The sequence below is a fragment of the Ranitomeya imitator genome, chromosome 6 (genome assembly GCF_032444005.1).
Source record: "Ranitomeya imitator isolate aRanImi1 chromosome 6, aRanImi1.pri, whole genome shotgun sequence".
NCBI lineage: Eukaryota > Metazoa > Chordata > Amphibia > Anura > Dendrobatidae > Ranitomeya > Ranitomeya imitator.
Window position 1 is genome coordinate 107,883,729 of NC_091287.1, and position 26,445 is coordinate 107,910,173.

Below are 26,445 nucleotides of genomic sequence, written 5' to 3' on the forward strand. Positions count from 1 at the left end.
TAATAATAATAATAATAATAAAAAAAAGGTTATTCTCACCCTCCGACATCGCCTGCTGTCCTCGGCAGTGCAAGTGGCAGGTTCCGGTGCCAAGGATGCTATGCGAGAAGGACCTGCCATGACATCACGGTCATGTGACCGCGACGTCATCACAGGTCCTGCGCTCATACCAACCCTGGGACCGGAAGCTGCCGCGTGCACCGCACACAGGCGCCAGGACTTCAAGGGGCCTTCGGAAGGTGAGTATATGTTTATTTTTTAACCACGCATATAGTGCCCACATTGCTATATACTACGTGGGCTGTGTTACATACTGCGTGGGCTCTGTTATATACTACATCTCTGTGCTATATACTATGTAGCTGGGCAAAATACAATGAGAGTGTGCAATATGCAAGGTACCTGTCCAATATACTACAAGACTGTGCAATATACTACAGTGCCTACAAGTAGTATTCAACCCCCTGCAGATTTAGCAGGTTTACATATTTGGAATTAACTTGGCATTGTGACATTTGGACTGTAGATCAGCCTGGAAGTGTGAAATGCACTGCAGCAAAAAAGAATGTTATTTCTTTGTTTAATTTTTTTATAAAATTGTGAAAAGTCTTTTCAGAGGGTCATTTATTATTCAACCCCTCAACCCACCAGAATTCTGTTTGGTTCCCCTAAAGTATTAAGAAGTAGTTCAGGCACAAAGAACAATGAGCTTCACATGTTTGGATTAATTATCTCTTTTTCCAGCCTTTTCTGACTATTTAAGACCCTCCCCAAACTTGTGAACAGCACTTATACATGGTCAACATGGGAAAGACAAAGAAGCATTCCAAGGCCATCAGAGACAAGATCGTGGAGGGTCACAAGGCTGGCAAGGGGTACAAAACCCTTTCCAAGGAGTTGGGCCTACCTGTCTCCACTGTTGGGAGCATCATCCGGAAGTGGAAGGCTTATGGAACTACTGTTAGCCTTCCACGGCCTAGACAGCCTTTGAAAGTTTCCTCCCGTGCCGAGGCCAGGCTTGTCCGAAGAGTCAAGGCTAACCCAAGGACAACAAGGAAGGAGCTCTGGGAAGATCTCATGGCAGTGGGGACATTGGTTTCAGTCAATACCATAAGTAACGTACTCCACCGCAATGGTCTCCGTTCCAGACGAGCCCGTAAGGTACCTTTACTTTCAAAGCGTCATGTCAAGGCTCGTCTACAGTTTGCTCATGATCACTTGGAGGACTCAGACTGACTGGTTCAAGGTTCTCTGGTCTGATGAGACCAAGATCGAGATCTTTGGTGCCAACCACACACGTGACGTTTGGAGACTGGATGGCACTGCATACGACCCCAAGAATACCATCCCTACAGTCAAGCATGGTGGTGGCAGCATCATGCTGTGGGGCTGTTTCTCAGCCAAGGGGCCTGGCCATCTGGTCCGCATCCATGGGAAGATGGATAGCACGGCCTACCTGGAGATTTTGGCCAAGAACCTCCGCTCCTCCATCAAGGATCTTAAGATGGGTCGTCATTTCATCTTCCAACAAGACAACGACCCAAAGCACACAGCCAAGAAAACCAAGGCCTGGTTCAAGAGGCAAAAAATCAAGGTGTTGCAGTGGCCTAGTCAGTCTCCTGACCTTAATCCAATTGAAAACTTGTGGAAGGAGCTCAAGATTAAAGTCCACATGAGACACCCAAAGAACCTAGATAACTTGGAGAAGATCTGCATGGAGGAGTGGGCCAAGATAACTCCAGAGACCTGTGCCGGCCTGATCAGGTCTTATAAAAGATGATTATTAGCTGTAATTGCAAACAAAGGCTATTCCACAAAATATTAAACCTAGGGGTTGAATAATAATTGACCCACACTTTTATGTTTAAAATTTATAAAAATTTAACTGAGCAACAAAACTTTTTGGTTTGTAAGATTTATGCATCTGTTAATAAATCCTGCTCTTGTTTGAAGTTTGAAGGCTCTAACTTATTTGCATCTTATTAAACCTGCTAAATCTGCAGGGGGTTGAATACTACTTGTAGGCACTGTATGTGTTCTGTGCTATATACTACGTAGCTGTGCAATATACTATGTGGCTGTGTCGGTTGTTATATACTACATCGACTGTGCAATATACTCTGTGGCTCTGTTATATACTACGTGGCAGTGCAATATACTACGATATACGACGTGGCTATGTTAAATACTACGTGGCTCTGCTATATACTACGTGGCTGACCAATATACTGCGTGCCTGTGCAATACACTACGTAGCTGTGCAATACACTACGTGGCAATGTTATATACCACGTGGCTGTGTTATATACTATGTAGCTCTGCTATATACTACGTACACTGTGTTACATACTACGTAGCTCTGTTATATACTACGTCGATTGTGTTATATACTACGTCACTGTGCAATATATTACATAGCCTGTGCTATTACTGCCTACATATTCTAGAATACCCGATACGTTAGAATAGGGCCACCATCTAGTGTATAGATATTCGCGTTAGCTAAATAAATAGTTTTTTAAGTACCACTGTCTCCTCATTTTCTGCGCTGTTGCATCTGTGTACCTGTTAACATGTACATTGTTAAATACGAAGAAAAAATATTTTAGGCTGAATACACAAACAGTGCATCTTATGGATTTCTAGTTTCATCACATTGAAAAGCTGATGAGAATGGGGATCCGCTGCTAAATGGGCTCCTTATCGGCTTACTGTAGAGTACGTCAGAATATCTACATAGTGACAGCAAGACATGAGTCCCGAGGTCAGAACAACATAAATTACATAATTTTCACAAAACAAAGAATACCTTTATAACTCAAAGTCTTCACCATTTATGGCCCGGAGAACAAGAACAGATTTTTTTTTATTCCAGTCCAGCAGCCAAAGGTTTCTATTTTTACAGTGGCTGCACGAAACTGCTATTTTAGGACCAAGTTGTAGTTCTTTTGTAATCCTAGTAGCTATATGATAGCATCTGATTTGTATTAAAGGGAGCCTGACAGCTGATATATGCTGTCCGACCTACAGGTAGCATGTATCAAGCATTTGCTGCATGATTTCAGCCAGGTAGGTTTGACTCTGAAATGCTGCGGTGATTCAAAGAAAAGCATACCTAGTTTAAAAGTCGCAGGGGACCAAGTTGCACGTGAGACTAGTGAGACAGGAGGGACTTAGCGGCGTCCCCCCACTCCACTAGAGTGACTGGTCTCTCCCTGCATGCATGTGTATAGGGAAAGACCTGTGTGCCACTGCAATGGAGGGGCAGAAGCCGCCGGGGACCCACCTGTACTTCTAATCTGTGACGCTCTGTCCATGGTCGCTTTTAAATGTATGCTATTCTCGGAAATGCCACAAACATACGTAGCTGATATCATACAACCAGTGTCTTATACTGTACCTGCTGCAAGTGGTCAAGCAGCATGTATCACCTGTCAGGTTCCCATCAATTCCTTTTAGGGAGAGAATACTGGTATGCATATATTACAGCCATAAGTTGGGCTATGGAACAGCTTACTCAGAAAACAGCAAATCTGTTATATAATGTGCCCCATACTGATACATTTAGTGCAACTAGCACTGAAATTAAAGGATTGCAGAATGTCTCTGTTTTATTAGAATTTAAAGTTTTTTACACTTTGGCCATAATTTCTGATGCAGAGGAATTGTGGTTGTCTGTGAATACGTTTAGTATTCCCATCGAAATGTTCTTGTAATAAATTAAAAAAATGAGCTATTCCCACTTTCCACTGCTCCAGTGACACCTCTCTGCTGCTGTTCTGTCTTTGATGTCAGGCTGCAGCATGTAAACATTGCTGCCAATCACTTGGCTTAGTGTGATTGGCTGCTGAATGTGAACGCTGCAGCCAATCACTTGGCTCAATGTGATGCCGATGAAGTTAGCACAAGAGTGCTGACCCCAGTGCTTAGCTACACCAGTAACTTGTTCCGTAGCTGTGATGTCACTACAGCCTATCATCAAAGTAACATCGATGAGGCATCCCTGGATCTGAAGTCTTTATTATTGTACTTAGAACAAGCCAAAGGGAACAGAAAGCATAGTCATGGAAATGTGCAATTAATAGGTAGGGCATAGTATAGCACATTTTATGATTGTCTGTACCTCCTCACTGATATTTGTGTGAAATATGGTAAATTTTTTGTTATGAGAAAATGAATGTCAAAACTGTAACTGCTACAATATAGAAAACAGTAAGTGAAGGGAGCACAAAACATATACAATGTGGAGCTAAAGAATGAATAGCAGAAGACAAGACATCTTTGACAAATTCATGTCTAAACTTTGAATCAGTGAGTAATTTCTAGACTATTGGCATAATACACTGATAAAATAATTTGTTAGTCTGAGACGTGTTTTAGGAAAATGTAAGAAAATAGTTAGCAAATAGATTCTCCTAGTATTTTAATGACAAATCTGAAATTCAGTAAATTCAAGTGAAAGGTAAAATTCTTAATTTCCTCATCTATAACAACAGACCGTAATTGAAGCTCCTTTTTAAGGTAAAATTATTATTTTTTACTTGAAGCTACGGTACTTCTTTATTAATAATAGGAATATTATATTCTCAAAAACAAGACTTGTTCTAAGTAGAAAAATGAAGGCACATGTATCCTAGTTATTAATGATACAGTAGCTATGTAATGTAGCAGAGTAGAGCAAAAAGATTTGCAGGATGTGAGTGAGTACGGTCATGACTCATGAGCCCGGCCAAGCCCCTTCTACATGCCAGAATCCCTTGTGCTTCTTCTGATAAGTGAACCCCTGGACAATGTTGTCCATGCGTCACACCGAAATTATAACTGGACCTTCTAGTTAGGGACCTGAGAATCTGTTTTCTCAAGACTACTATGTAACCATTGGGAAAGCTGTGAACTTACCTGACATGCTGCTAGGCATTATGGATAGGTGGATCTGTGCATTCTTCTAAGCATCACAAGTAACCTGAGGACAGAAAAAAAATTCATTAGAAAAAATGTTCTACTAATTGTCGTGTATTTTAACTAAATATAGAAGGTGAAATTCATCATGAGAGGATTTTTTAAAATTTGCTTTGCTTGTGGCTGCATTGTCGATTTTTGACTCAATGTTTGATAAATTTCGATCATGGTAGATATAGTAATATAGTAATCCTCTGCTCTGCACTACTAGCGCTCAGGATCCAGCGCCGTTACTCCCCCCAGGCTTTGTGCCTCTCCTCTGGCGCTTCACCTTCCTTTGTGATCCTGCAGCAGACTGCAGCTCCTATATCCCGTGCTCTGGCTGACGCTCATTCAGGCTCATTAGCTTCCTCATCCAGTCAATGTCTAAGAAACGCTCTGACGAAGGTCCGGTGTGGACCGAAAACGTTTAGCGGTTTTGTTTGTCTGGATGCATCAATAAACTAAGAAGCTTTTCTTCTCAAAAATTGAGTGCCAAGTTTCATTCATCTTTAATTCTATCCAGCCTCGGACTGGCCCACAGGGGGACAAGTGAATTCCCTTGGGGGCTCCACTGGTGGAGTGGGCCTCCCAATTTCCCAAGATGTGCAATAATTGACAAATTACACTTAATGGAGTGTTCTAAAGTTCTTATGGGGGCCAAATATTTTGATCAAGAAGGGGTTGTCTTAGCAGTGGACAACCCTTTCTTGATCAAAATATTTGACCCCATAAAATAGTAAAGCCTATACTCACCTCCCGTGACAATGATGTTCCCGCTGTGTCGGCACTCGGTCTCCCGCAGCTCCCATGAGGTTGTTGTGACACATGACGCCAGTGCCCAATCAGCACTGGCATCACTGTCCCCGTCTTTGGACAAATCAAACATGAAGAGGAAGTCTGGGCTGCAGCTTATCTCGGACTTCCTCTTTATTCTCAATTCGACAGGAGGTGGGGACAGTGACACATGCGCTATTTGAGCACCGACATAACATGTCACAACAACAGCAGAGGAGTCCCGGGAGAGGGAGTGCCAACACTGCGGGAATGGCACCAGCATGAGGTGAGTATAAACTTTATTATTTTATTGTGGCCAAGCGAAGGGTATGACAAGAAGTTGTCCAAGTAGTGGACAACTTCTTTAACTTGCTTTAATTAGTTAGACAATGAAAATAAGCACGTTTGCATTTGACTTGCTTTTCTTTATCTGGTGTCGTTCTCCTGCAATGAGAGATTTTATCTTTTATAGCATACTGCTCATTTCCAGGGAGCCTGACTTCTAGTTCCTGGCCGAGAGGGCACAGGAGCATTCACAGCAGGTCTACTAAAGGTGCTTTCAAACTGTGTTCAGGCACCCGTTCGGTGGCCTTGTCTGGGCTTGCGTCCGAGCCCCATTTTACAGGGGGTTTGGACGTAAGCCCGGACAGAGCCAACGAATGGATGCATGAACGCAGTGTGAAAGCACCCTCATCAAGGCTCTCTGCTCTTGCTGTCTGGACCTGTGTGCTTGTTCAAATGCCATGTTACCTCTATGTGTATATACAACAAAAGACCTATAGACTATAAAAATCAGGTCCCAGAATGCTAAAGTTCACAAAATAGAAATTTATTATTGACACACAGAATAAAATATTACTTTCATCATTTATAAAGACGTGCCTCCAATCCAATAAACGGCTTTACATGACATGCGGATATATCACAATAAAAGGTATAATAGTTTTACAAGGTAACACTTATCATGATTACTTTACCTTAATCTTATAACTGATGGTTCTATATATGTACCATGAGGGGCCACTAGTGTGTATAGGGGGATCAGTTTGTACCACAGTAAATCATATATACGTAAATCAACTGAAGTTTTTGAACAGTAACCATTAGCCAAAAATCCTAATCCAAATAAACTTCCCCCATGTAGCACCTAAGTGATGCATAAGCCCAATTATGTAAGAATAGGCAACTATGGCTAACCCTCCAAGACATATCAAATGGCAACAAAGCCTAAAGCAAACATAGACATGTCTATCACAGCGTGACTACATGCCCTAATATCTATAACATCCGGAAGGTAAAATACAAATAGTATGCATAATCATGGACAAGGACCATCAGTGACCCTGCTCACAAATCATAATTACCTCCGCACATGTGTCACAGAAAGCCGGTAACCCCTACGCGCGTTTCGATATAGATCTTCGTCTGGGGGCTGGAGGGTTAGCCATAGTTGCCTATTCTTACATAATTGGGCTTATGCATCACTTAGGTGCTACATGGGGGAAGTTTATTTGGATTAGGATTTTTGGCTAATGGTTACTGTTCAAAAACTTCAGTTGATTTACGTATATATGATTTACTGTGGTACAAACTGATCCCCCTATACACACTAGTGGCCCCTCATGGTACATATATAGAACCATCAGTTATAAGATTAAGGTAAAGTAATCATGATAAGTGTTACCTTGTAAAACTATTATACCTTTTATTGTGATATATCCGCATGTCATGTAAAGCCGTTTATTGGATTGGAGGCACGTCTTTATAAATGATGAAAGTAATATTTTATTCTGTGTGTCAATAATAAATTTCTATTTTGTGAACTTTAGCATTCTGGGACCTGATTTTTATAGTCTATAGGTCTTTTGTTGTATATCTGTACATAGGAATGTGTTCTTGATTTTTTGGACTAAAATGTATAAATACTCTATGTGTATATGCAGCAATAGCAGTGTAGACTCAGAACAAACCACTAATAGCTGTATGTGTTACAGCAGAACTTGTGCTGAGCTTTATAGTTCTACTAATGCTACAGCTCTATTCACCAGAGCGGTCACTCAGTGGTGGAGAGCTCGTCCTGCCAGAGACCAGGAGGTAAGAAGACTGTAACGAAATTGAATTGTAGTAAACTGCTCAAGAGACAACTTGAGAGTATCCCTTTAATGCAACATGTACAGGCAAAAGCAGCATGTCATCATTCATTTAACAAAATACCCAGTTTATTATGGTATTATGTACAATCAGACAAATTTCTTAAAAATGGTGAAAAAATATTCTATATAGCTGAACAGTGAGCCCCCAAAATCAATATCACTGGTCATTAATGTCATTAGACCTTTTGCATGGCTAACCGTGGGCAGTGTTCACTCACTTTTTCAAAGTCAAATTTTATTTTTTAAACAAAAATGTTGACTTTTTAAACCAGAAAACTGGTGCCAACATTTTAATAAATTCCCCTTAGAGTTTCTCATAATTTACCTGTTTGACATTATTTTTCTGGTTTCATGACAGTATTTCTGATGTTATAGTTCCAAAATAGAATTAAACGCTCAAGTGACTTGGGCCATAAGAATAGGCTAGCATAATTCTAAATTTAAAGACGACCTCACATAGGATTATCAGCTTGATATTGTTATCTCTACATGCAGTCCAGTTTTCCCAGCTATTTCGCCCGACTATTTGCAGCGCCCCAGAGACCTGGTCGTTGCAGTAACGTCGCTCTGCCACTAAGGGGAGTGATGGTACGTCTGATGGCACTAAAGGAGTTCATCTGACCAGGTATCACAAGCACACACTACACTTTACACTCCGGCCACTAGGGGGAGCAAAAGGTTCTATTTATTAGGCCACTCCTCACACTGGTAAAACTAGGGGTTGGGTAGGAAGTGAGTTCAGAAGCTGACTGGGTTCTGTCCAGGCAACATCCCGTGGCAGGGGGTGTTGTGGGGGAAGAATCAGGGGGGTCCCTGTCAGGCATGGGAACCTGGCAGGTACCTAGCGACAAGAACAGAACGAAAGGAACCGCGCCTGCACTACCTTGCGGCGGTATCCTTAGAAAGGACACGAATCGAAGGATATTGTGGACAGTGAGAAACGAGATCAAGCACAAAGGAGAGCCAGTAGGAGTCGTGCCTGGAGAACTATAACATCCTACTGAGGCGCGTAGCCGGTGCCCGGAACACCGAGGAAGTAACTGACTTTATGCCTTACTTCAAATACCGCAGGACAGTTAATTATAGGTTGGCTGTCTACCTTACATCACCTAAGCAGACATAGGGAGCAACGCGTGGAGAGGGGCATCTCTAGGGTCCCGGAAGAGCTCCAAGCCTACCAATCAAACGGGTGCGTCCTAGCCATAACAAACCTGGGGGACGGAGAATAGAAAGAACTAGAAAGAACTGGAACGAATGAGAATAGAAGTTGTGAGGAAACCCTCAGAACTGAGCCAGCAGAGGACTGGTACCAAGTAACCCGCAGCCCTGCGTCTGGGGGCGCTCCAACTTGGCGTCACGAACAGGATCTACTTAAACCTGAGGAGCAGGTCATGTGTGCCTTGGAACTGTGATTGAATTGTGCTTGAACTGTGACTTGTTGCAAAGACTGTGCATTGCTGATTGCCGCAAAGATTCCTGCCAAAACCACCGCCATTATAGCGCCACGAGGAGCGCAGGAGAAGAAGAAGGGCGTGGAAGAACTGAGAAGCGCGAAAAGCCATGACCGCCCAGTCTAAATATTTCTGTACCTTGAGGACGTGTCCGTCAGCGGCCGAGATCCGCCTCCTGATTCTCAATGGAGGGCAGAGACAAAAGAAAACGGAACCGCCCATGAAGGAGAGAGCGGGAAAGAGACCAGGAAGTGACCCACGTGGAGGACGCCATGGCCAGTCGCTCCGATCCAGAATGCGGGGTTGAAGCAGAGGGCTCCCCCAGCTACCCGGACGAGAGCAGCAGCCAGATCTCCACGGTTGGGACCGGTCTCCTGCAGGTTGAGATGGAGGATCTGATGGAGCAGCTCCTCCAGTTGCGGCTGGAGACCAAGGCCTCATGCCAGGAGGCGCCGGCAGAGGACCCCCAGACATCGGTTCCTTTGCTGCCACCGGAGCCAGCTGCGATGGAGGAAGCCGTACTGGCCGGTGAGTCCACCGACCCCGTCCTGCTGGCGGAGGACCTGTTGATAGGCCTCGTCGCAGCACCCCCTCTCCCTGGGACCCATACGCTCCAGCGCCTTCCGCACTGGGATCGGGCCACGGGCATGGAGCACTTCCTGAAGGCCCCGATCTCACCGATCACCATGCCAGGCGAGGTCTATGCGGAGCGCACAGTGTGTCGCTGGGTGAACCCGGGATCAGACTTCATGGGGTTCCCCGGGGTGAAGACACAGGAAGGGGAGATGGTGGAGGCCCTCAGCTGGGAAGAATATCAGGCCCAGCTAGACCGACAGTGGGAGAAGAAGGAGAGGGAGTACCAGGCCGGGCGAGAGGCCCACTACCAGCGGGACCTCGCGGTGAAGGACTGGGCCCGCAAAGATCGCACCACCAACCAGGCCCCGCGCAGGCAGGGCACCGTCGTCAACTTCAAACTCCGTGGGGGATGGGGTTTTATTAAAGAGCCAGACCTGTATGCGGAGGTCTTTGTGAACCGGAGGGATGTGGAGTCCCATCTCAGAGAGGGCCACCCGGACCGGGATCTCTACCCGGGGGATGAGGTCATCTACACCCGGCACTTTGGGGAAAGGGTGTGGTTCGCCCTGAACGTCCACAAGCGGCGAAGCCCCGTGAGATATCGCCTAAAGCGTTGGAGAAGCCGTCCCCCATAGCAAAGGCGCCCCCTTGTGACCGGTCTACCACTGTCACCAAGACTACGGTGGTTACCCCGACGTGCACCATCGTCAAGACCACCACCTGCACTGTGGATACCACTACCATAGTGGTAGCCGAAGGATCGGCCTCAGTGGTGGATAGTACCCAGGCCATTTCGGGCTCCAGAACTGTAGCCACTCAGACCCCTGCCTGGAGCTCCTGGGACCACACCTGGTGGCTGCAGGTATCCGGGTGGATGGCCCCACCCACTGCTGCCTGCGGAGCTACAACCACCAAAATCGAAATAAACCTCGAAGACCTGAACTTGTATATAGTTATTTAACTGTTTGTCTTCCTGCTATTTTGCTGCTCATCCTCGTTTAGGGTTAACTCTTAAGGGATCCCTTCATTTACTCGGGATCCCTCTTGTTTTTGGCTTGTTTGTTTGCCATCAGTGTTTTAAAGAACTGCCGAATCATGGACGGTGAATGATTCACAAACTGCATTGTAAATAGTTTGCACCTTATTAAAGGTGCCCTCTACTGGTTTTACAAAGAAAGAAGGCTTTGTGAAGAGACTGTTTTTGAATACAGCACAGAAGGTAGAAGGTCTTGCTTTCTAATGGACTTACAGATAGAGAGAATCTGCACTATCTCAAAGAGACTTGGTTCCCTCTTAAAGGGAATGTTCACATGTTGCACTTAAGTATAATGTTGCCTTAGGAAAGTAAAAATTGTAATGATGTTGAGATTTAGGAACTGTTGATAATGTTACTAGAGATTGAGGACAGGAAAAGTTGAAAGCCGAATTCCAACATAGTGAACCCATAGGGGTTAGAGAGTCCTCCTGAGAACCATAGAAAGATAGTTGATTGCGACAATGACAGTAGGCCCAGCCAAGGAGCTAGGCAGTCCTGCATTTCTGAAGTTAGAAAATAAAGAAAAAGTTGAGTTTCCATTAAAGTACTTTATAGTAAGCCTTTAGTGGGTTCAGCCTATACGCCCTTAAAGGAGAAGTTAAATTATTGTTCAGAATTTGCACTTAGTAGAATACCTGGCAGGGTACCAGAAGTTATTTATAGTCAGAGTGTTATTTAAAATATTTAACCTTGTTTTCGTTTGTAACGTTCAAGTGTCCTCACCTCCCATAAAGGGAAGCATTATTAAATTTACTTGTTCCTTGCATTTCAAAATTTGCATGTCTTTTGCTAACATATATTGTTGTTCTTCTTCCCAGTCCAGGAGTACTGGATTTAACCGGGGGGGAGTGCAGCGCCCCAGAGACCTGGTCGTTGCAGTAACGTCGCTCTGCCACTAAGGGGAGTGATGGTACGTCTGATGGCACTAAAGGAGTTCATCTGACCAGGTATCACAAGCACACATTACACTTCACACTCCGGCCACTAGGGGGAGCAAAAGGTTCTATTTATTAGGCCACTCCTCACACTGGTAAAACTAAGGGTTGGATAGGAAGTTAGTTCAGAAGCTGACTGGGTTTTGTCCAGGCAACATCCCGTGGCAGGGGGTGTTGCGGGGAAAGATTCAGGGGGGTCCCTGTCAGGCGTGGGAACCTGGCAGGTACCTAGCGACAAGAGCAGAACGAAAGGAACCGTGCCTGCACTACCTTGCGGCAGTATCCTTAGAGAGGACACAAAGCAAAGGATATTGTGGACAGTGAGAAACGAGATCAAGCACAAATGAGAGCCAGCAGGAGTCGTGCCCGGAGAATGGCAACATCCTACTGAGGCGCGTAGCCGGTGCCCGGAACACCGAAGAAGTAACTGACTTTATGCCTTACTTCAAATACCGCAGGACAGTTAATTATAGGTTGGCTGTCTACCTTACATCACCTAAGCAGACATAGGGGGCAACGCGTGGAGAGGGGCGTCTCTAGGGTCCCGGAAGAGCTCCGAGCCTACCCATCAAACGGGTGCGTCCTAGCCATAACAAACCTGGGGGACGGAGAATACAAAAAACTAGAAAGAACTGGAACGAACGAGAATAGAAGTTGTGAGGACTATCCCGAATGCTCAGCAGGGAAGCACTACAACACACAGGCGCTAGTGGTAGGCAACGATTTCCACCTGCAAAGGGGACTCTGGATGTGCCTTCGGACTGGCCGGTCTCAGACAGCCCTGTTAACTGTGCTCTGGATTGAGGATCCTGAAGTCACCAGTAAAGAGGTAAAGAGACTGCAACCCTGTGTCCTTATTATTGTCTGCACCTCACATCATCACCACCTACACTACTGGGAAGCCCTGGGGACTCACCTCACCTGTGGGAAGGTAAACCATCTAGCTGCCATCACATCACCCCAGTGGACCCCAAGCAGCGTCGGTCACCCTGACCGAATACCACAGGTGGCGTCACAAAACCTTGACAGACTCGTATCACCTTTCATTGGACGCCCCTTAGCAGGGTCACGGACCGGGTCCAGCCACCGTGACATCCCCAGAACTGAGCCAGCAGAGGACCGGTACCGAGTAACCCACGGCCCTGCGTCTGGGGGCGCTCCATATTTCATACAGATGAACACATCTGTAGGAGAGAAGTCAGGAGGCCCAAAAACACAATACACCACAATCGGACCCTCTGTCTGTTCCAAGAGCTTTCAGGCGCTGCTCCGTGTCCTCGCTCACTGTGACTGCTATCCGCCTCCTCAAGATGCAAATAGAGGTGAATACTTTGGTGAAGGCTGTGCCGCTGGCTCCTTCTTTCACCAATCAGCATGTACCATATGAGAAAATGAAAAAGATCCAGCGTAATTGTCTTCAATAAAATTAAAAGTCTTTATTAATCTTTAATCCTTAGAAGTGGCTACAGAGTGTATGGGTGTGAAAAAATGTGCAAATCACGTAAAGGATTGAATTCCAAAACGCGTTTGCTCTATTTGCACATTTTTTCAGACCCATGCCTACTGTTGTGACTTTTAAGGATTGCTAATAAAGACTTCTAATTTTACTGAAGACAATCACGCTGGATCTTTTTCATTTTCTCATATGGTTCTTGGATGGCAGCACTGCAGGTTTCCTTAGGTGGGGGCTTCTGTGAAGGTGAGCCGACTTTCCTCTTTTTTGTATATTTAATCAGCATGTACAACTGAGACAGCAGCCACAATTACATCACTTCATCACATCTGCTGTGCGGAGAGTCAGTGCACCAAAGACCAAAGCAAGGAGCGAGGGTGAGTATATGTTGTTTTATTTTTTCATATGTGTATGGGATGTTTGCATGTGGGGGCTCATACTGTATATACAGAGAGGCTATGTGGGGGCTCATACTGTATACCAGTGGCTATGTAGGGGCTAATGTTGTATACATAGAGGGGCTATATGGGGGCGCATACTATATACAGGTGACTATGTGGAGGCTCATACTGTATATAGGGGGTTATGTGAGGGCTTATACTATATATAGAGAGGCTATGTGGGGGCTCACACTGTATACAGGTGGCTATGTGGGTGCTCATTCTGTATACAGGAGGCTATGTGGGGGCTCATATTGTATATATGGCACTATGTGAGGGCTCATTTTATATATAGAGTGGCTATGTGTGGCTCATACTGTATATACGGTGCTATGTGAGGGCTCATTTTATATATAGAGAGGCTATTTGGGGGCTCAAACTGTATAAAAGTGGCTGTTTGGGGGCTCATACTGCATATATAAAGCTATGTGGGGACTCATACTGTATACAGGGGGGCTATATGAGGTCTCATATTGTATATAGAGATGCTGTATTGGGTTTCATTGTATATATTAGGGGCTATGTAGGGTTCATAATGTATACAGTTGGCTAGGTTGGGGCTCATACTATATACAGTTATATGAAAAAGTTTGGGCACCCCTATTAATCTTAAGCTTAATATTTTATAAAAATTTCTTTTTTTGCAACAGCTATTTCAGTTTCATATATCTAATAACTGTTGGACACAGTAATGTTTCTGCCTTGAAATGAGGTTTTTTGTACTAACAGAAAATGTGCAATCTGCATTCAAACAAAATTTGACAGGTGCATAAGTATGGGCACCCCACCAGAAAAGTGACATTAATATATAGTAGATCCTCCTTTTGCAAAAATAACAGCCTCTAGTTGCTTCCTGTAGCTTTTAATGAGTTCCTGGATCCTGGATGAAGGTATTTTTGACCATTCCTCTTTACAAAACAATTCCAGTTCAGTTAAGTTTGATGGTCGCCGAGCATGGACAGCCCTCTTCAAATGATCCCACAGATGTTCAATGATATTCAGGTCTGGGGACTGGGATGGCCATTCCAGAACAGTGTAATTGTTCCTCTGCATGAATGCCTGAGTAGATTTGGAGCGGTGTTTTGGATCATTGTCTTGCTGAAAGATCCATCCCCTGCGTAACTTCAACTTTGTCACTGATTCATGAACATTATTGTCAAGAATCTGCTGATAATGAGAAGAATCCATGCGTACCTCAACATTAACAAGATTCCCGATGCCGGCATTAGCCACACAGCCCCAAAGCATGATGGAACCTCCACCAAATTTTACTGTGGGTAGCAAGTGTTTTTCTTGGAATGCTGTGTTTTTTGGCCACCATGCATAACGGCTTTTTGTATGACCAAACAACTCAATCTTGGTTTCATCAGTCCACAGGACCTTCTTCCAAAAAGAAATTGGCTTCTCCAAATGTGCTTTTGCATACCTCAGCCAACTCTGTTTGTGGCGTGCTTGCAGAAACAGCTTCTTTCGCATCACTCTCCCATACAGCTTCTCCTTGTGCAAAGTGCGTTGTATAGTTGACCGATGCACAGTGACACCATCTGCAGCAAGATGATGCTGCAGCTCTCTGGAGGTGGTCTGAGGATTGTCCTTGACTGATCTCACCATTCTTCTTCTCTGCCTTTCTGATGTTTTTCTTGGCCTGCCACTTCTGGCCTTAACAAGAACTGTACCTGTGTTCTTCCATTTCCTTACCATGTTCCTCACAGTGGAAATTGACAGGTTAAATCTCTGAGACAGCTTTTTGTATCCTTCCCCTGAACAACTATGTTGAATAATCTTTGTTTTCAGATCATTAGACAGTTGTTTTGAGGAGCCCATGATGCCACTCTTCAGAGGAGATTCAAACAGGAGAACAACTTGCAAGTGGCCACTTTAAGTAGCTTTTCTCATGATTGCATACACCTGGCTATGAAGTTCAAAGCTCAATGAGGTTAGAAAAGCAAAAAAAGTGCTTTAGTAAGTCAGTAAAAAGTAGGTAGGAGTATTTAAAACAAGAAAATGATAAGGGTGCCCATACTTATGCACCTGTCAAATTTTGTTTGAATGCAGATTGCACATTTTCTGTTAGTACAATAAACCTCATTTCAAGGCAGAAACATTACTGTGTCCAACAGTTATTAGATATATGAAACTGAAATAGCTGTTGCAAAAAAAACATTTTTTTATAAAACATTAAGCTTAAGATTAATAGGGGTGCCCAAACTTTTGCATATAACTGTATAAGGGCCTATAGGGGGAATCATACTGTATATAGGAAGCTATGTGGGGCTGCTCATACTTTATACAGGGGGCTTTGTGAGGGCTCATATTGTATACAGAGAGGCTATGTGGTTCTCATACTGCACATAGAGAGGCCATGTTTGGGTCTCATACTGTATATAGAGAGGCTATCTGTGGCTCATACTGATTACAGGAGGCTATGTGGGGGCTCATACTATATATAGAAAGGCTATGTGGTGTCTCATTCTGTATATAGAGAGGCTATGTGGGGGCTCATACTGTATACAAGAGGCTATGTGGGGGTTCATACTGTATAAATGGGGCTATGTGAGGACTCATATTATATATAGAGGGATTATGTGTGGGCTCATATCTTTATGGAGGGGGCTTTGTGTGGGCTCTTGCGGTATATAGGGGGCTGTGAGTTGGCTCATAAGGCATATATGGGGATGTTAGTATACTTAATTCTGCTCAATAATAAGTGATGCAATTAATATTAATATAAAATAATTATAATAATTAATATGGTAATAATAATATTGAGCAGAAATAATTTCAATCAATTGGTTTGGCCCTCTACAACAGTCAAGGTTTCTCATGTGGCCCCTTGGGAAAATTGATTTCCCACCCCTGCATTAGACTATCGGTTAACAGCTTTATAATGTGTATTGGGGCTTTCAGACAAGAAAAATAAGTTGTTAGCTCCGCCTATATATGTGTAGGAGGCATCCCAAGAATACTCTGTCCCAGTTGTACCATGCAGCGCTTTATTTCCCATGAAATTGATGGACACCTTGAAGGAACCTAATGGACCTCATTATATAATATGCCATCACTTGGTTTGGGTCTGACCTATGGTACTCCACCAATCCTAATAATATATGGTTAGTTTTTTCTGTAGAGAGATGCTACCAGCCAATTTGCTATCCTGCAGTCAGTTTCATTCACTTGAATGGAATAACCCTCCAGGTCCCTGTCAAGTGGGAAGTTGAGGCGCCACTAACTCAGGGGGTGAACAGTGAAAGTGATAGCGCTACAACAGTGCTTCACTGACTTCATTCTCAGGATTGGTAGTTGTCCCAACCCTCACCGATCATAAGGTGATGACATATTGTAGCAGCACGCCATAACTTTAAAGAATGGTGAAACTCCTTTGACAAAGAAGGTAAATTGCACGCAAAATATAATTCAAAATCAATAGAGGGGTTCAGCACTTGTAAAGGAACATTTTACAGCTATCCTGTAATCGATGACCCCCTAAAACTTCAGTGGCGACAAACTGTCCATGTTACACATAGAACATGGGAACCAGCTTAATCTCTAAAGTGAGTATTTTAAAACTTTCCTTAAATTTGAGTTTTTGATTTTTGTTATTTTAGTTGCAGTAGATTTTTACCATTTCAGAGTTACTATTAACACAATGTGTCTGTAGTATTTGATTTTTCTAACTTGATGGATTTTAGTAGTATTTTTGAATAGTTTAACCGCAACTGTCAACATTTCACCTCAGAACTGACATCTTACAATTACAGAGCAAAAAGGGAACTTCAAACTTGATTGAAACATTTTCAAGGCAAAAACTATATACAATAGAGTAACTGTAGGGAAAAACACTCCGTCTAACGATTCAAATTGCCTCCTGTTTGTCTGCGAGACAAAGTGTATAGACTGAAATCTTGGCTATAAGAATGCACATAAATTATTACGCTTTTACATGCCTTTACATGCATTATTACGATTTTCTTAAGGATAAAAAGGGCTTAAAAATGTAAAGGGGATTTCGGATATTAAATCAAATTTAAGGTCAGGTACCTAGTATACATAAACAAAAACCCTTTTAAGACTAGATGGGGGCCCAATTCTAACGCATCGGGTATTCTAGAATATGCATGTCCACGTAGTATATTGCACAGCCCACGTAGTATATTGCCCAGCCCACGTAGTATATTGCCCAGCCACGTAGTATATTGCCCAGCCACGTAGTATATTGCCCAGCCACATAGTATATCGCCCAGCCACGTAGTATATTGCCCAGTCACATAGTATACTGCCCAGCCACGTAGTATATTGCCCAGCCACGTAGTATATTGCCCAACCACGTAGTATATTGCCCAGTCATGTAGTATATTGCCCAGCCACGTAGTATATTGCCCAGTCACGTAGTATATTGCCCAGTCACGTAGTATATTGCCCAGCCACGTAGTATATTGCCCAGCCACGTAGTATATTGCCCAGTAACATAGTATATTGCCCAGGCACGTAGTATATTGCACAGTTACGTAGTATATTGCCCAGTGGCGTAGTATATTGCCCAGTGACGTAGTATATTGCCCAGTGACGTAGTATATTGCCCAGTGACGTAGTATATTGCCCAGTGACATAGTATACAGCACAGAGCCACGTAGTATATTGCACAGCGACGTATTATACAGCACAGAGCCACGTAGTATATTGCCCAGCCACGTAGTATATTGGCCAGTCACGTAGTATATTGCCCAGTTACGCAGTATATTGCCCAGCCACGTATGTCACAGGCTAAAAAATAAAAATAAACATATACTCACCTTCCGAGGGCCCCTTGTAGTTCGGTCACATGACCGTGATGTCATGGCAGGCTTCTTCTCGCGCAGGACCTGTGATGACGTCGAGGTCACATGACTGTGACATCATGGCAGGTCCTCGTGCAGGACCTGTGATGATGTCGCGGTCACATGACCGTGATGTCATGACAGGTCCTTCTCACACAGGCGCGCAGGGCCTGTGATGACGTCGCGGTCACATGACCATGACGTCATGGCAGGTCCTTCTCAGATACCATCCTGGGCACTGGAACCTGCTGCTTGCATGGAGCGGTCACTGGAGCATCGCGAAAGGTGAGTATATAATGATTTATTTTTTTAAAATTATTTTTAACATTAGATGTTTTTACTATTGACGCTGCATAGGCAGCATCAATAATAAAAACTTGGTCACACAGGGTTAATAGCGGCGGTAACAGAGTGAGTTACCCGCGGCATAACGCAGTCCATTACCGCTGGCATTAACCCTGTGTGAGCGGTGACTGCGGGGAGCATGGAGCGGGCGCCGGGCGCTGACTGCAGGGGAGGGACTAATCGGACTGTTGCCGTCGCTGATTGGTCACGGCAGCCACGACAGGCAGCTGGCGAGACCAATCAGCGATTTGGATTCCATGACAGACAGAGGCCGCGACCAATGAATATCCGTGACAGACAGAAGGACAGACAGACAGAAAGATGGAAGTGACCCTTAGAAAATTATATAGTAGATATAGTTAGGTCCAGAAATACTTAGACAGTGACACAACTTTTGGCAATATAGCTGTTTACTAAAACATATTCAAGATACAGTTATATAGTCAATATGGGCTTGAAGTGCAGATGATCTGCTTTCATTTGAGGGTATTCACATCTTAATAAGAGAAAAGGCTTAGGAATTACAGCTCGTCAATATGTGGTTGTCTCTTTTTTCAGGAAACCAAAAGTAATTGGACAATTATCTCAAAAGCTCTTTAATGGGCTGCATGGGCTATTTCCTTGCTAATTCATCATCATTTAAGTAGCTAAAAGGTCCGGAGCTGATTCCCTGTGTGACATTTGCATTTGGAAGCTGGTGCTGTGAACCCACAACCTGCTGTCAATGGAGCTTTCAATGGAAGAAATCCATCAAAAAGATGGCACAAATGTTAGAAGTGGCCAAATCAACACTTTGGTACATTCTGGAAAAAAAGAGTGCACTGGTTAGATTCGGAACTCAAAAAAGCCTGGATATCCATGGAAGACAGCAGTGGTGGTGAAGAAAAAGCCCTTCTCAGCATTTACCCAAGTGAAGAATACTCTCCACTAAATAGGTGTTTAAGTATCTAAGTCTACCATAATGAGAAGACTTCATGAGAGCAAACACAGAGGTTTCACAACAAAGTGCAAATCATATCTCAGCCTTAAAAATTGAAAGGCAAGATTACACTTTACCAAAAATTATCTAAAGAAGCCAACCCAGTTCTGGAAAAGCATTGCTTGGACAGATGAAACAAGAATAACATACCAGAATGATGGGTAGAAGACACTATGGAGAAGGCTTGGAACAGCTCATGATTCAAAGTATAGCACATCCTCTGTAAAACATGGTGGAGGCAGTGTGATGGCATGGGCATGAATGGCCTCCAATGGCACTGGGTCACTAATGTTTATTGATAATGTGATTGATGACAGCAGCAGCCGATGAATTCTGAAGTGTACAGGGTGATACTTTCTGCTCAGAATCAAACAAATACAGTAAGGTTATTTTTACGGCGCTTTACATTATAGATGGACAATGACCCCAAATATACTGCAAAAGCAACACATAAGTTTTTTAAGGCAACAAAGTGGAATATATTGCCATTGCCAAGTGAATCAGAAGATCTCAACCCCATCGAGCATGTAGTTCCCATTCTTAAGGCAAAACTGAAGGCAGACAGAAACACAAACAAGCAGCAACTGAAGTCAGTGGCAGTAAAGACCTGGCAAAGTATCACAAAGGAGGAAACCCAGAGTTTGGTGACATCCATGGCTTGCAGACTTCAGGCAGTCATTGGCTGAAAAAGATTCTCTACCAAGTATTAAAAATGAACATTTTATTTAAGGGAAAGTTAATTCGCCAATTACTTCTGAGCCCCTGAAATGAGGAGGTTTTGTGGAAAAATGGTTACAACTCCTAAACGTTTCACAATATACTTTTGTTCAACCCGTTAATTAAACCTAAAAGCTACAAGTCAATTGGATCTCAGTTATTTCATTTTAAATCCAAATGGCGTGCAGAGCCCAAATCATGTAGATTCTATCAAACATTTATGGACCTACCTGTACATGGCTGCCATGAAGCTGTGGGGACTATATAATACTCCTACTATACTGTACATGGCCAGTGAAACCAGCAAATGGTCAAGTAATACTTTCTCCAGATCGACACGTGGTCCTGGCAACTGCTGCTCTTGTCTCTGGCCAAAAGAGGCCGTCTCGAATAACAATTCATTTTTGATGTCCAATCACCCAATAATATATATAAAAATGGGTTGGCCAAAGCAATGCCTTTCCCTTTCATCATTGGAAAGCTAAAGGAAAAACTAAAGACTGGCGTTTTGAATTCCAGTCTTGATGCAGACTCCGTCTGAATAAGTTGTGCCTAAGACATGTGCTTTCATCTGCTGTGCGCAAATGTACAGAAATGTACTCTATTCAGTTCTGCTATATTTTCTGACACTTTCGTGGTATAAATTACAATGAACTGATTGGGCCGTTCAAGGCCATGCCCAACTGGCTAATCTCTCCTTACCTTTAAAACGGTTGGTGGAGCTTGTGTAAAAATGAGAAAAGTTGCAACATTTTTGCAGAAAGACGAGTTGAGCAAAAATTTTTATGCATTTTTAACAGTTCTACATCAGTTTTCCTATTCAAATTGATGAATAGGGCCACCACAGTTAGGCAGGAAGTGAGAGACACATAGGGAAAATATTAGGTAATGATACATACGTTCAGACTATGATGTGTTTCAGGCAAATGTACATGAAATCATGCATAATATACACTGTGTGCAGAACTATTAGGCAAGTTGTATTTTGATCACATGATACTTTTTATACATGTTGTCCTACTCCAAGCTGTTCAGGCTTGAGAGCCAACTACCAATTAAGTAAATCAGGTGATGTGCATCTCTGTAATGAGGAGTAGTGTTGTCTAATGACATCAAAACCCTATATAAGGTGTACTTAATTATTAGGCAACTTCCTTTCCTTTGGCAAAATGGGTCAGAAGAGAGATTTGACGGGCTGTGAAAAGTCCAAAATTGTGAGATGTCTTGCAGAGGGATGCAGCAGTCTTGAAATTGCCAAACTTTTGAAGCGTGATCACCGAACAATCAAGCGTTTCGTGGCAAATAGCCAACAAGGTTGCAAGAAGCGTGTTGGGCAAAAAAGGCGCAAAATAACTGCCCATTAATTGAGGAAAATCTAGCGTGAAGATGCCAAGATGCCATTTGCCACCAGTTTTGCCATATTTCAGAACTGCAACGTTACTGGAGTAACAAAAATCACTAGGTGTGCGACACTCAGGGACATGGCCAATGTAAGGAAGGCTGAAAAATGACCACCTTTGAACAAGAAACATAAGATAAAACGTCAAGACTGGGCCAAGAAATATCTTAAGACTAACTTTTCAAAGGTTTCATGGACTGATGAAATGAGAGTGACTCTTGATGGGCCAGATGGATGGGCCAGAGGCTGGATCAGTAAAGGACAGAGATCTCCACTCCAACTCAGATGCCAGCAAGTTGGAGGTGGGCTACTGGTATGGGCAGGTATCATCAAAGATGAACTTGTGGGACCTTTTCGGGTTGAGGATGGAGTGAAGCTCAACTCCCAGACCTACTGCCAGTTTCTGGAAGACAACTTCTTCAAGCAGTGGTACAGGAAGAAGTCGGTGTCATTCAAGAAAAACATGATTTTCATGCAGGACAATGCTCCATCACATGCCTCCAACTACTCCACAGCATGGCTGGCCAGTAAACGTCTCAAAGAAGGAAAAATAATGACATGGCCCCCTTGTTCACCTGAACTGAAGCCCATAGAGAACCTGTGGTCCCTCATAAAATGTGAGATCTACAGGGAGGGAAAACAGTACACCTCTCGGAACAGTGTCTGGGAGGCTGTGGTGGCTGCTGCACGCAATGTTGATCATAAACAGATCAAGCAACTGACAGAATCTATGGATGGAAGGCTGTTGAGTGTCATCATAAAGAAAGGTGGCTATATTGGTCACTAATTTTGTTTTTTTTTTTGCATGTCAGAAATGTTTATTTCTAAATTTTGTGCAGTTATATTGGTTTACCTGGTGAAAATAAACAAGTGAGATGGGATTGTATTTGGTTTTTATTAAGTTGCCTAATAATTCTGCACAGTAATAGTTACCTGCAGAAACAGATATCCTCCTAAGATAGCCAAATCTAAAAAAAAAACCACTCCAACTTCCAAAAATATTAAGCTTTGATATTTATGAGTCTTTTGGGTTGATTGAGAACATAGTTGTTAATCAATAATAAAAATAATCCTCTAAAATACAACTTGCCTAATAATTCTGCACACAGTGTAGTTCTGCAATACAGACATATTACAGATGATATTTGCATTTGTTGGTTACCAATATATAAACAATATGCAGGGGCGTACTGTCCATGGCAGCAGACCCCAGGACCGCTATGGTGCCCATGAGTCAGGAGGCCTAGGGTCACAGGATCGAGCCTCAGTTCCCATGCTGTGCAGATTGGAGCAAGGTGCTGGGGGAACGCAGGTAGGTGAGTAGTGTTTATTAATTTTTTTATTTCTAAATTTCACAACTTATTGGGGCATCAAACTGGGAGGGGGCCATTATACTGAACTGTGGACCATCATACCGACTGTGGAGATTGTGGGAGCCATCATGCAGAGTTCAAGACTGTGAGGCCATCACACTGAGAGGAGGACTCTGGCAGCGATCATAATGTGTAGGGAATCATCCTGAATTGGGGCCATCATACTGAGTTGGGGACTGTGCTGGATATCATACTGGGTGGGGAGTCAGGGAATGTGGGAGTCATGATATTGCCTGTGGAGAAACCATAGGGACATCATACTGGGTGTGGAGAACATTTGGGGCTTCATGCTTTGGAGATTATTACACTGTGTTGGGGGTCACTGTGGCAATATCATACTGTGTTAGGGCACTGTGGGGTCATCGAACTTTGCTAGAGGAACTGATGAGTCATTGTAAGTGTGGGGGGACTGTGGTGTGAACTTGTCGGGGGAATTGACATTGATTGTGTGTGGGGGGCATTTTTGAGATCATCAAATTCTATCATGGGGTATCGTAGTAGGTGAGAACACTAAGGAGCTTCAATAGGGGCATAATTGTTGTGTATGTGTCACAATACATGTCCCTCCCTGTTTTTAAAACTTGTAAGGTATGACCCTGCCTACTTCGCTAAATATTTTTTGGGGTATGAGGAAGGTGGGCTCATTTAGATCTTTTGCTATGGGGCCCTGTAATTTCTCTGTCCGTTAGCTGATAGTATGTAATCAGTATTTCTAAAGACGCCATAGGGTTGTGTGACCTGTGCAGCTACACTGTGTCCAGTTTTGGGCACCGGTGCTCAGGAAGGATATAATGGAACTAGAGAGAGTACAAAGGAGGGCAACAAAATTAATAAAGGGGATGGGAGAACTACAATACCCAGATAGATTAGCGAAATTAGGATTATTTAGTCTAGAAAAAAGACGACTGAGGGGCGATCTAATAACCATGTATAAGTATATAAGGGGACAATACAAATATCTCGCTGAGGATCTGTTTATACCAAGGAAGGTGACGGGCACAAGGGGGCATTCTTTGCGTCTGGAGGAGAGAAGGTTTTTCCACCAACATAGAAGAGGATTCTTTACTGTTAGGGCAGTGAGAATCTGGAATTGCTTGCCTGAGGAGGTGGTGATGGCGAACTCAGTCGAGGGGTTCAAGAGAGGCCTGGATGTCTTCCTGGAGCAGAACAATATTGTATCATACAATTATTAGGTTCTGTAGAAGGACGTAGATCTGGGTATTTATTATAATGGAATATAGGCTGAACTGGATGGACAAATGTCTTTTTTCGGCCTTACTAACTATGTTACTATGTTACTATGTTACACTGGACGAATCATCCCCCTGCCAATATAAAGTGTCCACATGTTACCGTTGCAGCCAGCGCCCCTCAGCAACATAATCTCCATCCCGTACTATGGTAGGAACACATTTCTTCTCCACAGCCTGCCTTGGCATACCAAACATCACCCACTGTTATTGCCAGAGGCAGGCGGAGAGAAAATGGGGGCAGAGCCTTTACCCAAATCACAAAGTCAATTTAGACAAGGAAACTTCGCTTTATCTCCAGCTCTGCAGTCTTTCTCGCTCTTCTGATTACTGACTAGTGACTTCTTTAGATGATTTTCTGCAGTTTTCTTGGGAAGGGGCAGGACGTGAAGGCCCCTGCTGTGTGCTAATATATGTTTGTAAAATATATGGCCATATTATATGTGTGTACGTTATACAGCTCTATTGCATGTGAGTACTGTATTTACAGGGGTTTTCCTACAAACAAAAGTTCATTTTTATCAATAGATCTTGGAATAATAATAATTTCCACAGTTGGATGTGTTTAAATAAAATGTTCCTGTGCTGTGATAATCTTATAAATGTGCCCCTGCTGTGTAATGGTAGTGTCTGACCCTGCAGAGACATGCTCTGATCATGCCACAGCTCCTGGGCAGGGGAGGCCAAAAAAGAGAGTATACAGACATTACAGCACAGGATCATAAATGATTCTTTCTTTGAAGTAAAACATTGTTTAAAAATAGGCAGAGAAATGTTTTATCTCACAAAAAGAATCAGCTGTGATGCCATACTGTAATATCTGTATACTCCTCCCCAGGGCCGCCATCAGGGCATTACAGCCGTGACTGGCGCATGGGGCCCGGTGAGCAGAGGGGGCCCGCATCGCAGGTAAGAGCAGGAGCGCGGCAGGTAAGCAGAACTTTTTTTTTTTATTGACAGCGGCGATCCGGGGGGGCCCAGGGCAGTAAATCTGGACACAGGGAGGGCAGAGAGCTGGACACGGGGGGGGGGCAGGAAGCTGGACACAGGGGGGGGCAGAAGGCTGGACACAGGGGGGCGGAAAGCTGGACACAGGGGGGGGCAGAAAGCTGGACACAGGGGGGGCAGAAAGCTGGACACAGGGGGGGGCAGAAAGCTGGACACAGGGGGGGCAGAAAGCTGGACACAGGGGGGCAGAAAGCTGGACACAGGGGGGCAGAGAGCTGGACACAGGGGGGCAGAGAGCTGGACACGGGGGGCAGAAAGCTGGACACAGGGGGGGCAGAAAGCTGGACACGGGGGGGCAGAAAGCTGGACACGGGGGGGCAGAAAGCTGGACACGGGGGGCAGAAAGCTGGACACAGGGGGGGCAGAAAGCTGGACACGGGGGGGCAGAAAGCTGGGCACAGGGGCAGAAAGCTGCGCACAGGGGCAGAACGCTGGACACGGGCAGAACGCTGGACACGGGCAGAAAGCTGCACACAGGGGCAGAAAGCTGGAGACGGGCAGAAAGCTGGACACGGGCAGAAAGCTGGACACAGGGGCAGAAAGCTGGACACAGGGGAAGATTGCTGGACACAGGGGGGCAGAAAGCTGGACACAGGGGGGGCAGAAAGCTGGACACGGGGGGGCAGAAAGCTGGGCACAGGGGCAGAAAGCTGGACAAAGGGGGGCAGAAAGCTGGGCACAGGGGCAGAATGCTGCGCACAGGGGCAGAAAGCTGGACACGGGCAGAAAGCTGGACACGGGCAGAAAGCCGGGCACAGGGGCAGAAAGCTGGGCACAGGGGCAGAAAGCTGCGCACAGGGG

At 44.2% G+C, this 26,445-nt stretch overlaps 1 protein-coding gene across 1 annotated transcript in view; it reads right to left on the minus strand.

The window, feature by feature from the left end:
• Nucleotides 1–26,445, minus strand: part of THRB (thyroid hormone receptor beta) — a 553,290-nt gene that overhangs the window by 129,092 nt on the left and 397,753 nt on the right. The window contains exon 4 of the mRNA XM_069729993.1: nucleotides 4,900–4,963. Within this exon, the coding sequence (XP_069586094.1) occupies nucleotides 4,900–4,918 (19 nt within the window). The 5' untranslated portion in view covers nucleotides 4,919–4,963. The remainder of the gene's footprint in view (nucleotides 1–4,899; nucleotides 4,964–26,445) is intronic.